Source organism: Mobula birostris, chromosome 10, assembly GCF_030028105.1.
Source record: "Mobula birostris isolate sMobBir1 chromosome 10, sMobBir1.hap1, whole genome shotgun sequence".
Taxonomy (NCBI): Eukaryota; Metazoa; Chordata; class Chondrichthyes; order Myliobatiformes; family Myliobatidae; genus Mobula; species Mobula birostris.
Window position 1 is genome coordinate 91174530 of NC_092379.1, and position 20602 is coordinate 91195131.

A 20602-nucleotide genomic window follows, 5' to 3' on the forward strand; every position below is an offset into this window, starting at 1 on the left:
CTTGATACCTAGTTAGCCCATTGCTTTGCTTTGCTTTTTCGATTAGTTGCACGGTGGGTTTTTTTTGGGGTTTTTTTCTTCTCTTTATTGATATGTATGGAAAATTAGTATACTATTATATTACCTTGTTATTTTATATCTAAACTGCACTGTTTGTACTAATTTTTTTTTGTGTATTAATAGCTCTTGTAAATTTATATTGCAACAGTGTATTCCTTTCTACATGGTTTACCTTTTGTGTACTAATTCAATAAAAAGATTTAAAAAGAAAGAGTAGCAGTTTTGTGGGCAAAAACACCTTGTTAGTGAGAGAGGTCAGAGGAGAATGGCCAGACTGCTTCAAGCGGACAGGAAAACGACAGTAACTCAAATAGCCATACGTACAACAGTGGTGTGTAGAAGGGTATCTCTGAAGGTACAACATGTCAAACCTTGAAGCAGATGGGCTACAGAGGCTGAAAACCACAAACATACAATCAGTGGCCAATTTATTAGGTACAGGAGGCACGTAATAAAGTGGCCACTGAGTGTAACTCAAGCCACATTTCACTCGCTCTCAGATTAAATTCACATCCTTCTCATCCACTCATCAATGCAGTATATAAAAATAGCTAAATCAATCTGTAACTTATGCCAAGTTAGCACTTTTGAGCTAGGGCAGTGAATAGCTGGACCAAATATATCCCAAGTCGGGAATGGAAAAGAACAAGAATTAGCTTAAATTCTCTTCATGATACTTCTGAGCCTGAGGCAAAATGTGACCCATTATTAAAATGCATTCTAACAGACCTCAAAGACTATTTGAGTCCTTTAAGCCTACACAGAAGGACAAAAATGTAAGCTGTTCAAAAAACTTACTTGTAGTTTTGTGATGATCTCTTGTTTTGTTAACTCAACAAGTTCAATATCTTCTACTGCAAAAGCTGGGTAAGAGATAACTGAGAGGAGACCAGCATCAATTTCTTTAGATGTTGATGCTCTTGGCAGCATTGACTGCAAGATAAACTGGAATAAAGCATATTTTTAAGTCTATATATATTTTTGTTTGCTAATGAAAGTCTGTTTAATAAATGCAAAGCTGCTCAGAGTCCGACACCCATCCTGCAATTTCCAATTATTAACTCAGTTCTCCTAAAGTTCATATATTATAGCCTTTAACCATTGCTTATAACAAAACAAACAATTGCAAAACAGCACATAACAGTCAAATTAGTTGCACAACTTAATAACACCTGTTTGCACCAGATTACTGCTGCCACAAAGCTTCACAGTTCAGGTGGCCCGGGTTCAATTCCCACCGCAGCCTGCAAGCAGTTTGTACGCTCTTCCCGTGACTGTGTGGATTTCTTCCAGGTGGTTCCATTTCCTCCCACAGTCCAAAGATGTACCAGTCAGTAGGTTAATTAGTTATTGTAAATTGTCCTGTGATTAGGCTCAGATTAAATCAGAGGATTGCTGGGTGTCAAGCTCTGACGGGTTGAAGGGCCTACTCTCAATAAATAAAAATAAATAAACCTCTATAAAAGCCATTAATAGCTTTCTATACTATGACAGTAATCAGGTTAAGTTACTTCCTCATAATCTTTGTCAATGTGTCTGCAGCCTTCAATATGGCTGACCACATCATTCACCTTAGAGTCAACTGTTATTATGCTGGCCTATTCCCATTCTCTCTTGCAACAGTTGTGGCCACAGTTTACCTGCAAATTCTTTGCTTACAATGTGAATATAAAGCTCCTCCAGCTTCAAAGCGGGAGGATCAAAGCTGTCATCTCTAATCCTCACCCTTTCCTCACTGTTCCCAATTGCCTGATTCCATGCCCATAACACAGCCCTTCACTGCCTCAACTCATTGGCTGCCAGAACATTTATACATACTCTTGAAGCTCCAAGTACAACTGTTCCAATCCACTCCTCCCACCAAGACTTCATCTTCCACCTTCTTTAACAGGATCATCCAAATCTCTTGTTATTCACACATTAACTTCTACAAAATCTCATTCATTCTTTGCCTGTGTAAACTTGTGAACCAGCAATGCTTTATTTAAATTTAAAGAGCATACTCAATTTTAAATCCTTCCTCAGTTTCTCTCAATCTCTAATCTCCCACAGAGCTACAGTCCTCAGATTTCACTGTTACTCCTATTCCATGCTGTTGATGTTTGGGCTCTTGGGTCTTTTTGAGCCTACAATGAAGATGCTGGCATATTTCACTATAATGAAGGTCCTGTATAATTGAAAGTGGGTTTTATACTAAATATGGTGGAAGTCAGCAGGTAATTCTACCATTCCACCTGGCTAATTTCTAACAATGAACCAGGATACTGCGAAAACCACAGCAGGATGAAAGCTATAAGCATCATACTACATCACTCTTCACAATGAATTTACCAATAGAAGTATACCCCATCCCTGCCCACCATCTCCAGAGTTTATGAAATATAATTTGTAATATATCTATGTATTCCTGAAATTAAGACACATGCAGAGATTTTATCAGATTCTACTGAGATCTTCTGCACCATATCTCACAATAAGTAAACATATAAAACACAAAGCACACTATATAACAATTGCAACGGAAAAAAAAAAACAAATTTCTGATCCATGTGAAAGCAAGGGATTCTGACTGAACTTTACTCGGCACCCTTATCTGCCTAACTTAGCACAAAAATGGTTCCTTTTCAGGGAAAAAAAATTCTATGGCAAAAACAGATCTTAATAAAATTTGGAAATGCAGATGTTTTTTGTTTGTTACAAGTACCAATGAAATTGTAACTCTAATAGGTGGAAAGCAATAGAAATAACACCCTTATCAAAAATCTTCTGCATAAGGGCAAGTATTTAAAATATCCAATTTTATGTCAGCACTAAGTTTTGATCAGAGAATCTGTGTTTTATCGAAAAAAAATTAAAATGCTCTAAACATTGAATACGAAAGGAGAAAAAATATAAAATTTGGAACAAAGAGCAACATACACAAGATGCTTGAAGAACTCAGCAGGTCAGGCAGCATCTATGGAAGTGAATAAACAGTCGACATTTCAGGCCAAGAGCCTTTTTCAGGACTAAAATGGTAGGGGGAAGATGCAAGAATAAAAAGGTGAGGTGAGGGGGAGGAGTATTAGCTAGAAAGTGGCAAGAAGGGTCTCAGCCCGAAATGTCAACTGTTCCTCCAGCATTTTGTGTTGCTCTGGATTTCCAGCATCTGCAGAATCTCTTGTGTTTATGGCTTAGAACAAGGAACAATGTTAGCATACTCAATGCTTGTCACATCTTTAGTGTTCCAACAACACAGAAAATGGGACATTGTGTATTTGTTAGCACAAGAACACAAGTTACACATTGCTTTGAGGAACTGAAATCTCTTATTTTATACAGATAGTTGAAAATTAGATTTTCACTTCTGGAGAAAATGGCTATATGAAGATGGTGAAGAAGTTAAGCTGTTTCAAAAAGCAAAGAAGTGCCCACTGAAGTACTTAGTAAAAGGGGCAACAAAGCTTTGGAAATCCAAGTTGTTTAAACTAAATTGGAACCGTCATTTTTCCGAAAGTTAGTATTAATTTTTAGGCTACAGTGCATGGTTTAGAGAAACCACACAATTCTTAAGACGATTTATTTAATTCATTTTTATTGTAAATGTTTGTTTTGATTTCCTTTCCTTTAGAAAAGAAATGTTTCAATTGATTGTGGATATCTTTGCACTCAAAACCACAAGATGCTGAACGCTGAATAGCAAGAATTAAATCTGCACACTTTGATACCAATTACAATTCTCTTCAATATATCACATTTTACTGAAATATAATTTAGCAACAACACATGTTAAATTAAACAACCTTTCTATAGATCTTACTTGGCAAAGCTGCACTTCATCAGTCATGACATGAATGACTGATCTGGGACCTCCATTAGCACCAAAGAGATTCAATTCATCAAGTGCTTCCAGAGCTGCCTGTGTTTCAAACAGAAAGGGATTTATTTCAGAGCAACACTTAAACTATCATTTTTAGAAACAACCTAGGGAACATTTGTATTTGTACACTGGAATGAAACTCCATCTTTTTTCCACTTTTGATACACAGAACTCTTCTGATGAATGAAAGCTACATGTACTTAATCTAAACTTCAGAAAACATCTATGATTTTTACCCCCCGTAAACTAGATTTTCCGAACAAGACTTGGGTAAATTTCGATGTCTATGATTTCAGCACAACAGACGACAGAATAAATGGATGCTGGTGATTACTATAGTGATTTGCAGATACTCCCTTATACATGTTATACTTGTAACTTGAGAGCCTATTTACAGAAGCTGGGTTAAATCAAAGGAGAGACTTGGATTTCACAGTGCAATTGAACAGACTAATAATTATACTCAACATGTGGAGCTTTGGATACACCAAGTTATTAATCAAGTTATTGATTAATTGACAGTTAAAAGATGGAGGTGTACGTATTTCTTAAAAATACCTTGTGATGGACAATGTATTATGATCATGGAGGAAATGATACAAGAAAAGGAAAAACAGTAACATATTGAGAAAGAATCCTTTAATATAAAAATTTCAACTGATGGGTTTGTAATGCAACTCTATAAGAAACAGTTTGTACCTCTGGTGCCGTATTTGCTTTGCAGAATAAAATGAAAACAAGATGGCAGGGAAGCAGGTAAGGAAAAGAGAGATCCAAATATTAATACCAGCAGACTGATAAGATGATCAATTAAACTAGTGCCGCTACAGTGAGTAGAGCAGAATTTGGTCGGTTAAATAGTACTTACCAAGATTTGTGTGAAGCTGGAGAGGAGAAAGGTTCACAACTACTAGAGTTAGTTGAGATACTTCATCAGTTCTGATTGATTCATTATTGCTCTAAGGTAATTAGGATAATGAAAGCACATTTGCCAACCTCTTGAAATTTGGTAGTTGAGTTTGTGCACAAAGAATAAAAACCACACAAATAACTCAGATTTCCAAGAGGAATACTGCATATTTGTCATGGCTTAATATTTTGACTAGATTGAAAAGAAGACCATTGTTAAAATATCTTTTGCTTACTGTTCAAATGACCAATTTGTCATAGGACATTGAATATAAAATTATGGACATTATGATAGTTGAGGTAAGGGCAGGACAGGAAATAAAGCTAGGCAGTTGATGGAAGGGTGAGTGAGAAAGAACATTGGGAACTGTGACCATAGTTCTGTGGGTTTCAAAGTAGATATGGAAGGGGATAAGATTAATGCTCAAGTTTAGTTGTTGCGCTGGGGAGCGGCTGCTTTTAATATCATAAGAGAGCACCTGTTGAAAGTAAATTGCAAGCAGTTGTTTGTAGGTAAAATAACAGTTTACGAGTGGGGAATATATTTTAGGATAATAAAAAGTGTTGTAAAGACTTCCAGTGAAGTTGAAAGGCAAAGACTGCAAAATTAGGGAACTTTGTATAACTAAAGTTATTGAATGTTTGATTGGGGGAAAGAAATGAAGCATATGGCAGGTATAGGCAATACAGAAATTAGAATATACACAATATAGGAAATAAATTAAGAAATGAATTAGGAGGACAAAAGGAGGCCACAAAACTGGCATTTAAGATTAAGAAAATCCCAAAACATTCCACAAGTTTATCAAGAGCAAGTGGGTAGCCAAGGAAAAAGTGGGGCGCCTTTGAAACCAGAAGGATAATCTAAGCGTGGACCCTGGAATGTAGGCAAAGCTCTACATGAATGTTTCTCATTTGTATTCACCAAGCATAGGGAAGAGAGTGTGTTCAGGGAGTGGGATATGAATAATCTGCAGCAGATGACCTTAGCTGATTTGGGATACGTAAGCTTGATAAATATCTAGGGGCAGGCAATATCTATCCCAAGTTCCTATGGGAAGCATGGGAGGAGGAACATGGGGTCCTAACACAGATACTTGGATCTTCATTTCCAACGGATAAAATACCAAAGCACTGGGGGATAGCTAACATTATGTAAGAAGGGAAGCAGAAATAAATCAGGTAACTACAGGTGGTGACCTTATGCCGTACGTAGGGAAATTATTGGAGAAATCCTAATGAATTTATTAATTTATGTACATTTCGAAAAACAGGTTGATCAAGGACAGTTGGCCAGCATGACTTTGTGTAGGGGAAGCTTTGTCTTACTAATTTTATTGTTTTTTTTTGAGGAAACAACTAAAAAGAACAACAAAGGGAAGATGGTATATGTTCTCCACATGAACATTAGTAAGGCATCATTCTGGCAACGCAGAAAGATAAAATAGTGAAGGTGACATATGGCATGCATAACTTCATAGTAAAGGCACAGAATATGGAGCTGGAAGATTATGTTGCAGCTTTAGAAAATACTGGTTGGACTGCACTTGGGAGTACTATGTGAAGCTCTAGTCACTACACTAAACGAAGGATGAGAATACCAAGGAGATTCACCCCAGACATTGCCTGGACTTTAGTTATAGGGAGAGATTGAACAGACTGGGCCAGTTTTCCCGGAGTGAAGTAATCTTAGAGATGACCTGATAGTGGTGTATAAAGAATTAACAGGGCAGATAAACAGAATCATTATTCAATGGCAAGGGTATCAAAAACAAGAGGACATATGCTTAATGTGAGATAAAGGAGTTTTAAAGCAGATTTAAACAGTCTTTTAACTCAGTTAGTAGTGGGTATCTAGAATGCACTGCCAGAGGCAGTGAGGGACACAGATACAATCACGATGTTTACAAAACATTTATTTAGGCACAAAAATATACAAAGCATTAAATATATTATCAGTGTTGTACAATTCAACAACTCTATTACTGTACGTGTTATAGGTCACACATTTTTGCAATACTGTTTTTACTTTTTACATTATATCCTCCAGTTCTGACCTCTTGCATCATTCCACCATTCCACCACTGGCAACCATATCTTCAGCCCCTTTGGCCTTAAGCTCCAGAATTCTATTGTCTATAAATCTTCTTGATTAAGTTTATGCTTAATTTTTTTTTACTTTGAATAAGATTTACATCATTGTTCTATATTTGGCATTTCAGTGGAAGAAATATGTTTTGGCTAATCATGCTACCCTAGCAATTGCTGTATAAATGCAAGCTGCTACTGTTTCTCAACTCCTTGTAGCTAATAGAAAAGAGATTTCCATTCCACAACTCCAGGTCCCAAAAAGAGGGATGCCAACACTGAATTGTTCAATTCCATCACTTTGCCTTTCTAAAATTATAAGAATTGCATTAAATCATCAATTAATACTTACTTTGGCCATTCCTACAGAACTGGCATTGAGCTCTGGAATTCCTCTGTTAGTTTTGTCACCACGTTCCCACATCCCATAGTCCTGTCACAAAAGAAAACAACAAAAATGTATGCAGCACATGAAAGAAGCTATCAAGGTTACCCTGGACAAGTGCAACAAGTTAGAACCTGGCAGTCTGAAATGGAGTTTCAAACATAAACTTCCAAGGCGGAAACGGCAATGCTGCCAAAATCAAAGACTCTTGCCAGACAAATAAGGGAAGAAACCAAAATATATTATTTTCAGGGATGCGATAGAGAGAAAAGAATAAGTGCAACCATTCTATTCCATTGTGTACCACCTATTTGCCTTAGTGCAAATGCTATAGATCCTTCTGGGTGTTTTTCCCTGACTGTCAGCATCAAAGAAAACCTTCAACCATTGCAATTCACTAATGAAACTTAACAACCTAGTTGTAATGCCAAAAAATTGTGCTCCATTAATAGCTGTACTTCTAGCCACATTGTTCAGCACAGTTGTAACACTGACATCCACACAGTAAAATGGGATATCACCGAGATATGGCCAACCCACTGAAGGTAAACTTGCAAATTTTCACCAAAATGGTGAACAACAGCATGAACAATATTATTGGTACTAAAGGTCTTAGTTCAGCCTTGATCCAAATGTAGGCACAATGACTTGAATCTGAGGGCTTAGGTCTGAATGACAATCATTGATATCAGGCATTAAGGAACCTTAGTAAAATTCAAGCCAGTAGGAATGAGGCTGAAAAGTGTCTACAAGTCGGAGTCGTTTCAACTCCACTTAGGGCATTGTCCTAGATTCAGTCTCGTAAGATAAGTTTTTGAAGAAGCATACTTTGATCAGAGATAATTAGCATTGCTTTGAGGGGCAGGTTGTGCCTCACAAGCCTGATTGAATACTTTGAGGATGTGACAAAGCACATTGATGACGGTAGCTCAGTGGTTGTGGCACATATGTATCTAGTAAGGTGCTTCATGAGGTAGGCTCATTCAGAAAGTCAAGAGGCTTGAAATCCAGAGAAACTTGACTATGGATTCAGAATTCACATGCCTATAGGAGACAGAGGGTGGCTGTACACGGAGTGTATTCTGCCTGGAGATCAGCGGTGTTCTGCAGGGATCTATTCCTATATTGAATGTTCTCATACACTCTCTACAAAGCCAAACAGCCTGGCCCCATTTGGGTATCTCACCCAAAGAGTAGGTATATAGACAGAAACAAATCATGTGGTTATTCATCAATTTTGACAGAATGCACAATAATAATATAGCAATGTGCCTTGCCATCTTGTAACAAAATTCCATGAAAGCATGCATAGGTAAGTAGCAAGGAAAATAAACTCAGAGTGTCCTTACCAAACATGCACTGTGTTTTAGACAAACCCAGAGGTGAAAGGAAGACAGTGCAGCATATTAATAAGAAAACAACCAAAATATTCGGTAGCAATATGTAAAGCAGGCTGTCTTTATTTGTACAGCTGTACCAGTAAAAAAATTAAATTATTTTCTTGTCTGAACAAAACACAATATTCCTCCCTACAAAACTGCAAAATGAAATTACAAGGGTCAGGATATCTGGATACTCACTGCAACTTTGTATGCTACTTCAATATAAAATACAAGATTCTGTATAAAATTTACTTCATCCAAAGTAAAAATTATATGAAGCCCTGGGGGGAGAAAACAGACATTATTAAAGACTTAATCTCATGACATAGAATGTAGCATTAAAACAGTCTTTTTTTGATATCAATGAAATCATCCAGGAACTCAAATTTACAGTAATTAATTATAAACCTCTAATGCTGAATACAAAATTTCAACTGGCACTTTGGAGATCAAATTATTCAATTCCACTATGCAATAGTGACATCACATCAACAAATTTTCAACAAGAACTGGATATTGGTGATGGCAAAGTTTATACATGAACAGAAAACCTAACATTTACACTAAAAGATTGAAATCATAAAAATGTTTAAGTATCATAAATTAAATATGTCATCATGCAGATTTAGACATGAATCAAATTGCAGGTTCTGTAATACAAGGACCACAGCAATACTGCAAATCAAATCACTGAAAGTGAATGATTGTCCATTATCACTGGACTCCCTCCTTAAGGAATTATAAGAGATTAAAATAACAATGTTTTTACAAGTCTATTATTTTATGTGTTAAAGTAGATGTCTAGCTATGAATAACATGTGTTCAACACTGGATAGTAATAAGGGAGAATTTCATCCTCTCCTTAAATAAAATATAACACTATGACACTGTCGATTTCAGCTTTCAATGGAATCCCCAAGAATGCACAGAATTGTATCAGCCACAAATAAATGAAGATAAGACACAAAAATAATTGTTGGAAACTTGGCAGTGTGTAAACTTACAAAACATCAACTTGCAATTTCAAAGTTTTAATGAAAGTTGTTGGACATATAACTATGCAAAAGATCAAAAAACTTAACATTAAGTACTTACCTCAATTCTAGAAAAAAGCTTAAATCTTTTAAAAAACAAAGTGAAAAAATATATTTAAAGGGATTCGAATGCTGAGGTGAAGTTCGCCAGATGTTAAAACTTGATCTGTTCATTCTTCATGTTTTATGAATTCAAAATCAATCAATATTATCAATGGAAGAAAAAATGAATCATACTAAAAGAAAATGTGCAGTTATGCCACTTCTTTTGTCTAGAGATAATCCAGTGTAGGAATGCCACCAATCCCCAAGATCTGCCAAAAGTACCTGTGAGATTACTGCCTGAATGACAGCATGATTGGAACCAAGAATTTTAGGCTCAGATTGTTCACAGCTTCTTCTGTGCTTTTTAACAAGGAAGTTATAGATTCACTTTGTCTTTAACATTGGTCCTCTTTCCACAGATGTTGCATGACCTACTTAGTTTATTTGTTTTTGTTTCATATGAAGAGGAAACATTGAATAGAATGAAAAAAACTGGAAGTATCCAAAATAATTATTCAAGTTTTCAAAAGCCCATGTGGATTCAAGGATAGTAACACAAAGTCTCAAAGACCACCAACATAAAATCTGGCACCAGTGTGAGTACCAGTACGTGCAACATTGGAATTCTAGTGTTGTTGATATGAGAATATTCAGTATCCATACAGAACTCTTAACAGAATAGTTACAATCCAAGAGTGCACAGTTGAAGGAAAGAGAGGGTCCAGTAAAGGTGCTGGTGTGGTTAGAAAATCTCTTATTAGTGTGTGTAAACGGTCTTACACTTGCTTTCACCTTGGATACCAAGTTCCTAGCTTGATTTTACATAATGGAGCAGGCACATTTCCAGTTGGAAAAGAGCTCATACTTTCAGTGCATGTATTACGCTTTGATGTAGAGTGTCAGCAGAGAAATTAGGACAGAAAATGCTAATTTCTAGCCACTTTGAATAAAAATCAATTACAAAGGACTGGGATAGCTACAATTATGTTTGTGATTTTGAGGCCAGTTCAGGTAGGGAACATCACTCCTTTGAAGTATTAAAGCAGGAAAGATATTCAATGATAATGTGCTATTAGCACAAGCTCACAATTCTAAATCAAATTAAACAATCATCAATAAATGAAATGTGGGAATATCCAAATTAGAACTAAAGGTAAATCAAAACTAACCAGTTGAAATGCAAGCATTTGTGATGTCACAGAATTCAACAAATTACTGACAAATGTAATTATCAACACTGGTGAACTAGAATTATCAGTAATTTGAAATATCAAGTGGTATGCCCATATTTAGGTAACATTTCAGAGTTCCTTACCTGATGCAGTCATTTGTGCAAGATAAAGCAAGTAAAGAGAGGTGGCATCAATTTGCAAGTGACCCCATTTATCATCTTCAACCACTGTATTACATGTGGTATTGTTGTATTTTGCATGAAGTGCATCCGTTGTACTTAGGGTCTGCTTGAATTTTTCAACTTTATTTATCTACATATATAAAAGAATATTGTCAGCAATAGCAATGTAGACCATAAGATACAGGAGCGGAATTAGGCCATTCAACCCATCAAGTTTGCTATTTAATTATCCCTCTAACTACATTCTTCTGCCCTCTCCCCGAAACGTTTGATGCTCTGACTGATCAAGAACCCGCCAACCTTCACTTTAAGTATACCCAATGACTTTTCCTCCGCCACCGTCTGTGGCAATGAATTCCAAAGATTTACTATTTTTACTAAAGAAACCCCTTCTCATCTTTGTTGTAAAGGTGCATCCCTCTATTCTGAGACAGTTCCAGACTACCCCATTATAGAAAACATCCTCTCCACATCCACTCTCTCTAGGCTTTTCAATACTCAATAGGTTTCAGTGAGATCCACCCTTTCTTCTAAACTACAGCGAGTACAGGCCCAGAGCCATCAAATATTCCTCATACGTTAATCATTTCTTTTAAACAGTAAACAGGAGCCTTGATGAAGTGTCTCGGCCAGAAATGTCAACTGTTTACTCTTTTCCATAGATGCTGCCTGGCCTGCTAAGTTCCTCCAGCATTTTGTGCGTATTACTTTGATTTCCAGCATCTGCAGATTTTCTCTTGTTTGTGACCTTTAGGAGATCCTGCTCAAGGACTCCCAAGTCCCTTTGCACCTCTGATTTTATCATTTTCTCCCCATTTAGAAAATAGTTTATGCCTTTAATCCTTCTACCAAAATGCATGACTATACAACTCCCCACACTATATTCCATCTGCCATTTCTTTGTCCATTCCCCCAATCTGTCTGAGTCCTTCTGCAGACCACCTGCTTCCCCCCACCTATTTTGCATCGTCCACAAGCTTGGCCACAAAGCCATCAATTCCATCATGCAAATTATTGACATAAAGTGAAAAGAAGCAGTCCCAATACAGACCCCCGTGGAACACCACTTTACCAGCAGCAAACCACAAAAGGCACCCTTTATTCCCACTCTTTGCCCTCTGCCAGTCAGCCAATCTTCTATCTATGCTGGTATCTCTCCTGTCACACCATGGGCTCTTATATTGTTAAACAGCCACATGTACGGCACGTTGCCAAAGGCCTTCTGAAAATCCAAGTAAACAATATCCACTGTCTCTCCTTTGTCTATCCTGTTTGTTATTTCCTCAAAGAATTCCAATAGATTTGTCAAGCAAGATCTCTCTTAAGGAAACTATGCTGACTTTGGCCTATTTTATCATGTGTCTCCAAGTGGCTCAAAACCTTATCCTTTATAATGGATCCCAACACTTTCCGAGCTGGCCTATAGTATGGTACTGCAATATAATTACAACTAAAATATAGTATCACACAATCTTAATACATTATGCTGATATCTCTCTACTAATTAACATTTTACAGATTATCCCCAGGTTAAGAACATTCAACTTAGGGACACCCAAGCATATGAAAGAGCTGCCAAAATGTTAATAGATTCAAAGTTTGTTTCTATGAACAACATAACTCTTGCTCCACTTTTAGTAATTGATTTTTTAAATTAGCCTTATGGATTTAGATGACATTCATTCCAATACTGTAGTGGTATGTTTACCATAGAGTGTTCTTGTACATTTTCCAACTGATGAACAAAATCAATTTAAGGATGACTTTAAAAAGTAATTCATTCATTATCTGTATAAATTATATTTAACTGCATTTCTGACAGATGGAGCTATTGATCTCAAGGCACTCAAAAGCTCTTATGTAGTGAAATGTCTCATAACAGACTACAACATGCAGCAACTGAATTTTAGAATTAGGTTCCATTAGCTTCCAGGTTTTCACTGGGGGTGGGGGGAGGGGGGAACAATTCAGATAGACCTGCTCTTGATGACTATCCAGTGACTCCAAGAAAAGGTGTACGTTAACATCAGGTGACAACAAACCAACTGTGACATCTCTCACAGCTCAAATGTTTGGATGCCTTCTTTATAAACTTAGCCAAGATGAAAGGTACTGTAGCGGTGTGCTACACACAGCGCTAGAATAACCACACGGAGTTGGTGAGTTAGAGTTGCGATGAAAGAGATTTATTCAAACTTCGCGGCCTGCTTTAAAGCCTTCCCGTTCCCACCCTCCCTGGGCGGGATTGCTGTGGGGAATGTATATTCCCAGACCCTTCCTGCGCGCGGGATTTTCCCCCTGCTGGTGAAGATGGCTTGGCGCCCTTTTTGGGGCCGGCCCTCTGCCTGCGCGCGCTGTTGTGAGCCGGTTCGTGCGTGCCAGAAAGTGGGTCGCCACATAACCCCCCCCCCCAGAACTGGCGATACCTCCCCCAATGTCCCCAGTCTGGTTCGGCCTCTGTTTGGGAGGTCTGCCCCTGCGCCGCGGTGCCTGAGCCTGGACCGGTTGCGCCAAGTCCACATGGGCCGGTTTGAGTCAGTCCACCATGAATACCTCCTCTCTCCCCCCAATGTCCAGCACGAACGTGGACCCGTTGTTCCTGATCACCTTAAACGGTCCCTCGTAGGGCTGCTGTAGCGGTGCCCGGTGTCCGCCCCGTCGTACAAAAAGAAACTTACAGTTCTGCAGGTCTTTGGGTACGCAGGTCGGGCTCTGTCCGTGCTGTGAAGTGGGGATGAGGGCCAGGTTACCAAGCCTCTCCCATAGTCTGTCCAGGACTGCTGTGGGTTCTTCCTCTTGCCCCCTTGGGGCTGGTATGAACTCTCCTGGGACGACCAGGGGCGCGCCGTACACCAACTCGGCCAACGAGATGTGCAGATCCTCCTTGGGCGCCGTGCGGATTCCAAGCAGGACCCAGGGAAGTTCATCCCCCCAGTTAGGCTCTTCCAGGCGAGCCATGAGAGCCGATTTCAGGTGACGGTGGAAGCGCTCCACTAGTCCGTTCGACTGTGGGTGGTAGGCAGTTGTGTGGCGTAGCTGTGTTCCTAAAAGGCTGGCCATAGCCGACCACAGGCTGGAGGTGAACTGGGCGCCCCTGTCGGAGGTAATGTGGGCCGGTACCCCAAAGCGTGCTACCCAGGTTGTGATCAGTGCTCGGGCACAGGATTCAGAGGTGGTGTCGGTGAGCGGGACTGCCTCTGGCCATCTGGTGAACCGGTCTATCATAGTTAGGAGGTACCGCGCTCCTCGCGACACTGGCAGGGGCCCCACGATATCCACATGGATGTGCTCGAACCTCCGGTGGGTGGGTTCGAACTGCTGCGGCGGAGCCTTGGTGTGCCGCTGCACCTTGGCCGTTTGGCACTGCATGCCCGTTTTGGCCCATTCACTGACCTGCTTACGAAGTCCATGCCACACAAACCTGTTGGCGACCAGCCAGATGGTTGTCCTGATGGAGGGGTGCGCTAAGTTGTGAATGGACTCGAAAACCCGCCGGCGCCAGGCTGCTGGGACGACGGGGCGGGGTTGGCCGGTAGCGACGTCACATAGTAGGGTCCTCTCACCTGGGCCTACGGGGAGGTCTTGAAGCTGTAAACCGGAGACTGCAGTCCTGTAACTGGGGATCTCAGTGTCTGCCTGCTGTGCCTCTGCCAGTGTTGCACAGTCCACCCCCTGGGACAGGACCTGTATGGTAGGTCTGGAAAGTGCGTCCGCCACGACATTGTTCTTTCCAGAGACATGCCGGATGTCCGTCGTGTACTTGGAGATGTAGGACAGATGTCGCTGCTGGCGGGACGACCAGGGGTCGGACACCTTAGTGAACGCAAAGGTAAGCGGTTTGTGGTCTGTGAACGTGGTGAAGGGCCTACCTTCTAAGAAGTACCTGAAATGCCGGATTGCCAGGTATAGTGCCAATAGCTCCCGGTCGAAAGCACTGTATTTGAGTTCAGGTGGTTGTAGGTGTTTGCGGAAGAACGCCAGGGGTTGCCAGCGACCTCCGATGAGTTCCAGCACTCCACCGACCGCTGTGTTGGATGCGTCCACCGTGAGGGCAGTAGGAACGTCCGTTCTGGGGTGCACTAGCATCGCGGCGTTTGCTAAGGTTTCTTTGGTTTTAATGAAAGCGGTTGCGGCCTCTTCGTCCCAGGTAATGTCCTTGCCCTTACCCGACATCAGGGTGAACAGGGGGCGCACGGTTTGGGCTGCTGAGGGGAGGAAACGGTGGTAAAAATTCACCATACCCACAAATTCCTGCAAGCCTTTGATTGTGTTGGGTCGGGGGAAGTGGCGGACCGCGTCTACCTTGGCGGGCAGCGGGGTTGCCCCGTCTTTAGTAATCCTGTGGCCCAGGAAGTCGATGGTGTCAAGTCCGAACCGGCATTTGGCTGGATTGATTGTAAGGCCGAATTCGCTCAGGCGGGAGTAGAGCTGGCGGAGGTGGGACAGATGCTCTTGCCGACTACTACTGGCTATGAGGATGTCGTCCAAATAGATGAATGCAAAGTCCAGGTCGCATCCCACCGCGTCCATTAGCCGCTGGAAAGTCTGTACGGCATTCTTTAGACCAAACGGCATTCGGAGGAATTCGAAAAGTCCGAACGGGATGGTAATTGCTGTTTCGGGGATGTCGTCCGGATGTACAGGGATTTGATGGTATCCCCGGACGAGGTCCACCTTGGAAAAGATCCTTGCGCCGTGTAGGTTTGCTGTGAAGTCTTGAATGTGCGGTCTGGTGTTGTAGGCTCGTTCAATCTGCGGTAGTCACCGCATGGTCTCCAGCCCCCCGTTGCCTTGGGCACCATGTGAAGGGGGGAGGCCCATGGGCTGTCGGACCGTCGTATGATCCCTAATTCCTCCATCTTCTTGAACTCCTCCTTCGCCAGTCGGAGCTTGTCCGGGGGAAGCCTTCGAGCACGGGCGTGGAGGGGTGGTCCCTGGGTCGGGATGTGGTGCTGTACTCCGTGTCTGGGCATGGCTGCTGTGAACTGTGGTGTCAGTACTGATGGGAAATCCGCCAGGACCCTGGTGAATTCATCGTCGGACAGCGTGATGGAGTCCAGGTGTGGGGCTGGCAACTGTGCTTCACCCAGGGAGAACGTTTGAAAAGTCTTGGCGTGGACTAATCGCTTCCCTTGCAGGTCGACCAGCAGGCTGTGGGCTCGTAGAAAATCTGCCCCCAGCAGTGGTTGGGCCACGGCGGCCAGTGTGAAGTCCCACATGAACCGGCTGGAGCTGAACTGTAGCCGCACCGTGCGGGTGCCGTAGGTTCGTATTGTGCTGCCATTAGCGGCCCTCAGGGTGGGTCCCGGTTCTCTGTTGCGGGTGTCGTAACTCGTTGGAGGTAAGACGCTGATCTCCGCTCCGGTGTCGACCAAAAAGCGGCATCCCGACTGCTTGTCCCAGACGTACAGGAGGCTGTCCTGATGGCCAGCCGCTGTAGCCATCAGCGGCAGCTGGCCCTGGCGTTTCCCAGGAATTTGCAGGGTGGTCTGCAGTGGCGGGCCTCTGTGCCCCACCGCTGGTGGTAGAAACACCATTGTTCGTTGGGCTCCTCACTCCCGTCGCCGGGTTTTGTAGGCTCTGCTGCTGGGCCTGGTCTGGTCTGTCGTTGGGCACGCGGCTTGGTGATCTGTGCGACGGATGTCCCTCTCTCTTTCCTGGCATTCCACAGCACATCTGCTCGGGCCGCCACCTCCCAGGGGTTGCTGAAATCTGCGTCGGACAGCAGCAGGCATATGTCCTCGGGCAGTTGCTCTAGGAACACCTGCTCAAACATGAGGCAGGGTTTGTGTCCTTCAGCCAGGGCCAGCATCTCGTTCATTAATGCTGACGGCGGCCTGTCTCCCAAACCATCCAGGTGCATTAAGCGGCGTGCTCGTTCGCGCCGTGAGAGTCCGAAAGTCCTTATGAGCAGGGCTTTGAATGCTGTGTATTTGCCGTCCTCCGGGGGCGACTGTATAAACTCCTCAACTTGTGCAGTAGTCTCCTGGTCGAGTGAGCTCAGCACGTAGTAGTAGCGAGTGTACTCCGAGGTTATCTGCCGAATGTGGAATTGTGCTTCTGCTTGTTCGAACCATAATTGGGGTCGCAGAGTCCAGAAGCTTGGCAGTTTTAATGAAACTGCGTAAACAGATGCAGCGTCGGTCATCTCTGGTCCAAATACCGTTTGGGCCGTCGGGGTCACCAATTGTAGTGGTGTGCTACACACAGCGCTAGAATAACCACACGGAGTCGGTGAGTTAGAGTTGCGATGAAAGAGATTTATTCAAACTTCACGGCCTGCTTTAAAGCCTTCCCGTTCCCGTTCTCCCTGGGCGGGATTGCTGTGGGGAATGCATATTCCCAGACCCTTTCTGCGCGCGGGATTTTCCCCCTACTGGTGAAGATGGCCTGGCGCCCTTTTTGGGGCCGGCCCTCTGCCTGCGCGTGCTGTTGTGAGCCAGTTTGTGTGTGCCAGAAAGTGGGTCGCCACAGTACCATGGACAAGGTACCAAAAGGCTATTGTACCCTCAATGCAATCATAGAATTTCTTCAGGAGGAAGGGAAAATATATATATATATATATATATATATATATATATACACTCCACTTGTTCATATTGGTAATCACTTAACTCCAGTGATTCCACAAGTATTTCTCTAAACTGAGAATAAAGAATTAACAAATCTCAAAACAGGATTCAGTGTTAAATAAAACACCATTTGCTTCAGTTTTAAACAGAACATATAAAACCTCAGTAAAAATATTTTTAAAGATTCCAAACAAAGATTAAATACTCAGAATGTGTTTATGAGTGGTAATGTGACACTTGCTTCATTTTTTTAAAAAGTAGTCCAGATAAGCTGTAACCAATAAGTGCCATGGACTGGTTCAAAGTGCTAAATGTGAATAATTCTAAACAAAGATATGATGTGAAACCTGGAATCATTTTGTACCTGTTTCATCATGCATTGTAGCAATCCACGCATCAGTTTCACCACACTCTGTAAGATGAAACAAAAACCAGTACATATTAATAAGCAGTCAGCAATTCCTACCAGGCCATGACCCGCCAGTAGATCTTTTTTGGCACCATGGTACCAACCTCAGCTTTCACATGACATTTACAAATTGTTCAGGGATTAAGTTACAAGCTCTCAGTAGGTCCAATAGGAGCATTCACATTACAAACATATTGAGAAAATAAACAGAACTTGAAATTTTAACCACGTAGATGTAGTTTAAAATGATCTCAAAATGTTTCAGAAATGTTTAATTAACAGATCTTGTTTTTCACAAGTTGATATGTTTCTTTCTGTCATAAATAGTGCAAGCTGGAGGATTATTTTATGTAACCAAGTCCCATTGGAATAAAGCAAAATGTTGACATGGTCGAGTGGAGTGAGGGGTGTGGAGGTTGAATGTTACTGCAACTACAGCGTATATTATATATCAGCCACCCTCTCCACATTACATATTTCTAGTTCTATGACCAAACCCCAGCACTGGCAAAAAAGCTCCATCTCTTCACAATATTCATCAGACAATTTAACACAGGATTGGTTAAAACTCAATTATGGTATACCGCTGAGAAAAATAGCTAAATTTTACAAGGTTAACATTAAGAAATTTCTAGAATAACCATATTGCACTTAAGAGTGGCTTACATGAAAAAGATCACAAGCCTGCTTCACTGGGGAAGAATTAGGTTGTGGCAATTAAAAGAGGATGGATACCATTCTAACATGTAAAAATTATGGCTCTACACCAATACAGAGGATAAATAATTCTATACCAATATCGAAGATAAATTATAAAGAAAATCGAATCTCATTGTGTCTGAATGATATATATTATCCAGTCAATATTCATTTATTTTATTCTTGATAATACCAGTAAAAGCAGAAAGACAAAACAAATTTACACATTATGAAGAACATTTCTCCCATTTTGTAACAAGGACTGCTTGCTAGATGCACCTACTCACCTGCTCGAGCTCAAAAGCTTTTGCTTTATCTTCATCGCGATCAGCATTTTTACGATAGGCCATTCCCAAACCCCAGACTGCCAGGATACCGTACACGTTATCACGCACCCAAGCATGCTGCATATCAGGACTAGCTGGCAGTAATCCAGTTACAGAATTCTAGACAAAGGAGAGATGATTATAAATAGGTTTTAAGCAATAAGTTAATATTTATTTATTTATTTTATATTATAAGGGCACTCAGTCCTCGTTTATTATCATTTAGAAATGCATGCATTAAGAAATGATACAATGTTCCTCCAGTATGATATCACAGAAACACAGGACAGACCAAGACTAAAACTCATAAAAACCACATAATTATAACATATATTTACAACAGTAATTTGATAAAGAGCAGACCATGAGCATGGTAAAAAAAAAGTCTCAAAGTCCCGATAGCCTCATCATCTCACGCAGATGGTAGAAGGGAGAAACTCGTCCTGCCATGAACCTCCAGCGCCGCAAACTTGCCGATGCAGCACCCTGGAAGCACCCGACCACAGTCAACTCTGAGTCCGTCAGAAAACTTTGAGCCTCCGACCAGTCCTCCAATACCGAGCACCGAGCACCATCTCTGCCGAGCGCTTCGACCCCGCCCTGGCCATCAAGCAACAAGCAAAGCCGAGGACATGGGGCCTTCCCCTCTGGAGATTCTGGATCACACAGTAGCAGCGAAACAGGCATTTCAGAAGTTTCACCAGATGTTCCTCCGTGCTCTCACGACTGTCTCTATCAAATCAGAACTGTGCACGGCACCCTACTTGACAGATAACAGATATTCATCACCGGAGTGGCTACTGTGTGCTGCGTCGCGCCACCATCTTCTCCTTGCCATCTTCACATCATTTAAAAATAAGAATACTGGAAGTACAGGAATAAAAGCAAAAGTGAAATTAGAAAATCTTTGAGGGGATAAAAAATAATTTGGAAAATAAAGTTAAGGGAAACCAAGCATTTTACAATGACCAAAGCAAAGAATGCAAGAGCAAGGAAGTTATCCTAGAATTCTGTACGTTATGAGTTGGGCCATAATTTGAATTTGGCATATAGTTTTGGCTACTTCTTTACAGGAGACATGCAATTCTACTGGAAAGCACGCAGAAGAACTAAATGTTATCACGACTAGAAAATTAGAGATGAGAGGAAAGATGGGATAAACGAGGACTGTTTTCTTTGCAACACAGAAGGATGGGAGGAGAGTTCATTGAGCTATACTGTATTAAGAGGGACATGAATACAGGTTTCCCCCGCCATCCGAAGGTACAGCGTTCCTATGAAACAGTTCGTAAGCCGGAATGTCGTAAAGCGAAGAAGCAATTACTATTTATTTATATGGGAAAATTTTGTGAGCGTTTGCAGACCCAAAAATAACCTGCCAAATCATGCCAAGTAACGCATTAAACCTAAAATAACAGTAACATATAGTAAAAGCAGGAATGATATGATAAATACACAGCCTAAATAAAGTAGAAATACT

At 41.3% G+C, this 20602-nt stretch overlaps 1 protein-coding gene across 3 annotated transcripts in view; it reads right to left on the reverse strand.

Moving 5' to 3' along the window:
- phka1a (phosphorylase kinase, alpha 1a (muscle)) overlaps positions 1–20602 on the reverse strand; it is a 158150-nt gene that overhangs the window by 114212 nt on the left and 23336 nt on the right. For all 3 annotated transcript variants that reach the window (XM_072270556.1, XM_072270557.1, XM_072270555.1), the window contains exons 2-8: positions 19084–19242; positions 18053–18100; positions 11078–11246; positions 8882–8964; positions 7269–7349; positions 3860–3958; positions 859–1005 (exon numbers count right to left, since the gene is read on the reverse strand). In XM_072270556.1, the coding sequence (XP_072126657.1) occupies positions 859–1005; positions 3860–3958; positions 7269–7349; positions 8882–8964; positions 11078–11246; positions 18053–18100; positions 19084–19242 (786 nt within the window). The remainder of the gene's footprint in view (positions 1–858; positions 1006–3859; positions 3959–7268; positions 7350–8881; positions 8965–11077; positions 11247–18052; positions 18101–19083; positions 19243–20602) is intronic.